At 40.5% G+C, this 5,278-nt stretch overlaps 1 protein-coding gene across 1 annotated transcript; it reads left to right on the forward strand.

Annotated features, from left to right (window-relative positions):
- Positions 1-306: 306 nt before the first annotated feature.
- Positions 307-4,265, forward strand: LOC103451014 (CRC domain-containing protein TSO1). The gene is made up of 10 exons (XM_029090132.2): positions 307-493; positions 823-989; positions 1,080-1,770; positions 1,866-2,308; positions 2,394-2,468; positions 2,650-2,830; positions 2,917-3,012; positions 3,127-3,193; positions 3,293-3,413; positions 3,498-4,265. The coding sequence occupies exons 1-10, from the start codon at positions 434-436 to the stop codon at positions 3,784-3,786; spliced, it is 2,190 nt and encodes a 729-aa protein (XP_028945965.1). The 5' UTR covers positions 307-433; the 3' UTR covers positions 3,787-4,265.
- Positions 4,266-5,278: the final 1,013 nt, after the last annotated feature.

A 5,278-nucleotide genomic window follows, 5' to 3' on the forward strand; every position in this document is an offset into this window, starting at 1 on the left:
GAGTTTTAACGATAAGGACAAAATAAAGGGTAAAGTGAATAGTACCATATTTGACTTTTTAGTGTAAAAATGTGATTTTTCGTTAAAATAAACAGTACCGTCAGCTTTTCGTTAAAACTCTAAAAAAACTATTGTGGGCCGTGGTCATATTCTAATTGGGCATTTTTTTTGGGCCCTATACTCTAATTTGCAAATGGGAGTTTAACGACATGCCGTTTATCTGAACCGAAACCTCACCAACACAAGGTCAAGGGCGGTCCCCACACCCACAGGGACAAAAGGGAAAAACAAAAAATCGAAAATCCCCTCCCTTTCCCGCCTTGCCGCCCCCCAGTCCTCCCCCTTCTATTATTTTCACTCTGTTTCTCTCTCTAAAATTCTAGAGAGAGAGAGAGAGAGAGAGATTTGATGCGGTGGAGCTTCATCTCCGACCATGGACACTCCGCTGAAGAATCAGATCACCCCCACCACTCCTCTTCCTGCTAAATACGAGGTCTTTTTTTTTTCTTTCAATTTTTCAACTTTTTTTTTTTATGAATTAATTTTTTTTTCTGGGTCAAATGGGTTCTGCTGGGTTTAGTTTTTTCATGTTCTTCAATTTATTTGCAAATTTAAAATTTTAAAATCTGGATTCGATTCAAGTTATAATTTTTGTCACTTCCCACTGTTCATTTTCCACTTTGCAGAAATGGGTTTGCTGTAATTTTTTAGAATTTTTTATGATTCCTGCAAAACCCTTCGATTCCTTCTCAATCTCTGGAGATCGGTTGCGTTTTCTAGGCCGTAGAGTGCGAAATGATTCCTGTTTGATGATTTCTGCAGGATTCCCCTGTGTTCAACTACATTAGCAATCTTTCCCCGATTGAGCCGGTGAAGTCCGTAGGAAATGATCATCACACTTTCAACTCCCTAGCTTTTGCATCTCTTCCTTCTATTTTCGCTTCGCCGCAGAATCTTTCCGTCCCGGAAACACGGTTCTTACTTAGAAGGTAAGGTTTTAACCATATCTTTTCTTCCTGCTTTGCTGATTTTACTACTTTTATTTGTACTAGTGTTTGATGTTTTGTTCATGTTGTCAGGCATCACTTCTCTGATTCACCGAAACCCGAGTCCTTCCAGAGTGGAAACCGAAACAGTAAAAGTGATGGAGTTCCGGTTTCCGTTGAGCAAGCGTATTTAGGTACTGACCAACCGGAATGCTTTGCATCCGGAAGTTCTTCAGATGTAGAGGTGGCTAGTGCAGTACCAACTGAGAATTTGGAACCACCGGTTGAGTTTCTAAATACCTTGAAGTATAGTTCTGGTAGCCCACATAGAAATGATGTACATCATTCGAAAGGAAGGCACTCGTTTTTCGAGAGGGAAACACATTTGCGCAGAATTCGAAGAGTTGAGCAGAAGAAAGATGCAGCCGCATGCGATTTGGTGAGGTTGATTTCTGATGATCAGTTAAAATTTGATTTGACAACCATTAAAGAGAATTGTGCGGGGCACGATCCTAAACCAGTAGATCCTGGAGAAATCTCTTTTATGTCAAACATCCTACGAGACAATGATATTGAAGTAGAGGAATCTGCTGGTCCTATTGATTCTTGTGAAGAATGCGAATTGGGAAAGGTCAGTAATCAACCAGAAGGTGTTCGGGGAACTAAGGAAACAGATCAAGCTCCGGCGATACTTTCTGAAACTTTACTGGATAAGTTAAATGTTAATGATCCAAGTGGTATTGTGGATGAAAAGTCGCTGAATTGTATACATTCTAGCTGCAAGGTAATATACTTGTTTGGACAATATTTTTTGTTGAACTGAGTTTCATACTTTTTTGATTTGATAGTAATGCAACAATTTTGTTTGAACTTGTGCAGCCTAGTTCTCAGTCATATGCAATACGCAGGCGCTGTTTGGATTTTGAAAGGCCAGCAGCTCACAAAAGGAAATCAATAGATGCTAGTGGCGGTTCTTTAGCCTTACCGCAGTCCAGTTGTGAAGTCGCCTCTGTCGAAAAGCAGTTGGTTCAAACTATAAAAGGTTGTGATTATTCATCTTCAAGGTTACCTGGCATTGGTTTGCACTTGAATGCTCTTGCAACTTCTAGTGAAAGTAACTTAAGTAAGGTTGTCAAGCATGATATTTCTGAGAGTCGAGCGATAAATTTTCCAAACTCCAAGATATCTAGTACTTCTTTGACTCCCAGTGAGGTTTCTTGTGATGAATCATGTAAAAATAAAGCTCAGGTTGCAGAAACTCCTCCCCAAGTATGTGCAGCAGTTGGTCAAGAACATGACTGTAATAGTCCTGAGAAGAAAAGGCATGCGCCATAATTTTAACGACTATTTGTATTCTTTACTTCTATCCATCTGAATGCTGTTGTTTTAACGTTTGATAACTTGCAGGCTTAAGTTGCAGCCTGTTGGAGAAAGTTTGGCTTGCAAGCGCTGTAATTGTAAGAGATCAAAATGTTTGAAACTGTGAGTTTGTGCATACCTTATCTGTCAAACTATGAGTTTATGTATGCATTATATCGACTGATTAGCAGTTTAGCGTTTGGTAATCAATCATAATTTTCAATTTTCGCTGTTTGCCTTGTACACTATGGATTGGTTTTTTTCCATTCATCTCTGACTTTGACCTCCCATGTTCTCCATGCAGTTATTGCGACTGTTTTGCTGCTGGTCTCTACTGTATTGAGCCTTGTTCATGTCAAGAATGCTTAAACAAGCCTAATTATGAGAATATTGTTTTAGAGAATCGCAAACTGATTGAATCTCGCAACCCACTTGCATTTGCTCCCAAAGTAACTGCAAGCGCCGTTGCTATTCCACAGTACGGGGTTAGAAATTATAACTGAGATCATCTGTTGCATTTGCATTGTCCCATAAATTATAATCATGTAGACTCACAATGTTGCCTATGCAGAAGGAAACTAACTCGACTCCGTCTTCAGCTAGGCATAAAAGGGGATGCAATTGTAGAAAATCAAGTTGCTTGAAAAAGTACTGTGAATGCTTCCAGGTACCGAGTTTTGGCCTCTTTGTATGAATGTAACGCTCTTGTAAGTCTATTAAAGTTTTTGGTATATATCTACCAACTGATATGGTCCATGGACGCTTCGATTTTCTTACCAAGGGTGGTGCTGGATGCGGCATCCTCTGCAGATGTGTAGGGTGTAAAAACACTTTTGGCCGGAAAGATGGTGAGCAAATAGTCATACGAAATTTAACAAATCATTTTATGTTCTAATAGGATGCACGATTTGTGTACCTTTAATTTATTCCTTTTCTTTATTCAATAGAATCTAAACAAGCTGAAGTTGGAGGAGATGAATCAGTAGTTCCGAATAAGGATGCACTGAATGTCAGTTTACCGACAGTAAGGGATCAAGATCTCCCAATGGCGCGTTCTGGGATTTTCAGGTTTTCAACTCACTTATTTGTTAGACTGTATGTAACTTCTTTGAGATATGTTGTAAAATGTTTGAAGGTTATTTTGTTTGGCAGACCTCCAGACCAATTGACATCCTCTTCTAACGGGAAACAGAAAATATTTTCTCTTCATTCTGTGGTATCATCTCCTCAGCTCGAGAAGCATCTTCAGGCAATTCCTGAAGACGGAACTCTTGAGACGTTGGCTAGCAGTGGCTCACATAAGTCATCCTCTCCAAACTCAAAGAGGGTATCGCCTCCTCACAGCGGCAGCGAGTTTGGGTCAGCTTGGAGGGGCGGCAGGAAGTTAGTTCTGAGATCCATTCCACCATTCCCGACTCTGGAATCACCACGAAAGCAGTGACTTGCGCCACAATAGAAGTCTAAGAAACTGAAGTCGAAAGAGAAAAATCAGGAAATCGGAAAAAGGGTGCAGAAAAAAAGAAGAGAGACTTGTTCTTGCTCTCCCAATTCAGGAAGATGGAAATCGCCGGTTGGGCTGGTCCAAGTCCAACCAAGAAAAACATGGGACTTTTTTCATGAATTATGACTGGTAGTTTACGGACAGCAGCAAGGGATCAAGATCTCCCATTTATTTGGCTTTCCCAACTCTCGAATCAACACGAAAGCAGTGACTTAGGCCGCAAGCTTCAGTCGCACTCGCACTCCAGTTCAACGCATGTTCTTTGCTGCATTATTGTGATACAAAGATGTGGCTTCGTGCAATCTTTATGTTACCAATACTGAATCACTGATGGCGTTAACCGTTACTCCTAAAACGATGTCGAGTTTTGTAATACGTTTGTGTTTCTCTTAAACGATGGCGGTAACTATTGAACCTCACGGTCCTGTATCACTTCCATCTTTGAGAACTCTGCCCCTCAAATCCGTCTGCATTAACAGATATTCGTCTTTCTTATCCTTGATTTTCCCTTCGGGCGGATGCCTTTCCCCCGCACTGGAGAATTTGTCAATAGTTTCATGTTCTGCTGCTGCTGATACTGGCGATTTCTATGTCCTGAGGATGACTGCTGTGGGTCTCAGATCTTTGGAAGTTATCGATTGGCATTGCCATGCAATTACTGCTATCGCTAAAACTCTTGAATCCGTAACCATTGTTTCAGACTCCGCAAAATTTATGTCTCTGGATGCCCCAAAGTGCAATATATGAACGTCCGTGCTCGACGCCTTCCAAGTTTTAATGTATACAGGTTCAGCCAAAGTGTGAAGGAGGCCAGATTTGATGCCTCAAAGCGAATGATTTGTAGCTTTGACAACGAGGTTTGTGATCGGAGCACCTTCCTTTCCCGCATTACTGTCAAGCTAGATGCTTGACTAATGATCTTGAAAGGGGGCAGTTCAAGAGATTTGGGGTTTAGGGACACGGACCGAGCGGACGAGTTCTGGATGGCACTGGGAATGTACGCATACATGGACCTTCAACAGAGATTCTATCAAAACAAAAGCAAAACTTGCATGCATTTATGTATGCTGAATGTTTTTCTTTTGAAAATTATATGCATGCTGCTTATTGCTGTGAAGACGCCGCATGAATTTATCATCAATGTTTAGAAGGCCTAATCAGATAAATGGTCCGTGGTCATAAGGTATTCGGATGATAACCCCTGTGGTAAAAAAATTCTGATTTAAATCCCTGTGGTCTAAGTCTGTTAGGATTTAAACCCTGTGGTCTAAGTCTGTTAGGATTTATGCCCTTCTGTTAAATAATGCTGACGTGGCTACCACATATATGCCACGTGGCTGCCAAATGTCTGCCACGTGGCAAAAATAATATATATATATATATATATTTTTTTTAAAACCTGAATTTTTACCAAAAAAAAATATATATATAT

Source organism: Malus domestica, chromosome 12, assembly GCF_042453785.1.
Source record: "Malus domestica chromosome 12, GDT2T_hap1".
NCBI classification, from domain to species: domain Eukaryota; kingdom Viridiplantae; phylum Streptophyta; class Magnoliopsida; order Rosales; family Rosaceae; genus Malus; species Malus domestica.

What these genes read in the sequence shown, in the direction of transcription:
- LOC103451014 (XM_029090132.2), top strand. Translation starts at nt 434, where the DNA reads ATGGACACTCCGCTGAAGAATCAGATCACCCCCACCACTCCTCTTCCT. An exon ending in TTGCTATTCCACAGTACGGG is followed by an intron (nt 2,831 to 2,916) that starts GTTAGAAATTAT and finishes TTGCCTATGCAG; the next exon opens with AAGGAAACTAACTCGACTCC. An exon ending in AGTACTGTGAATGCTTCCAG is followed by an intron (nt 3,013 to 3,126) that starts GTACCGAGTTTT and finishes TTTCTTACCAAG; the next exon opens with GGTGGTGCTGGATGCGGCAT.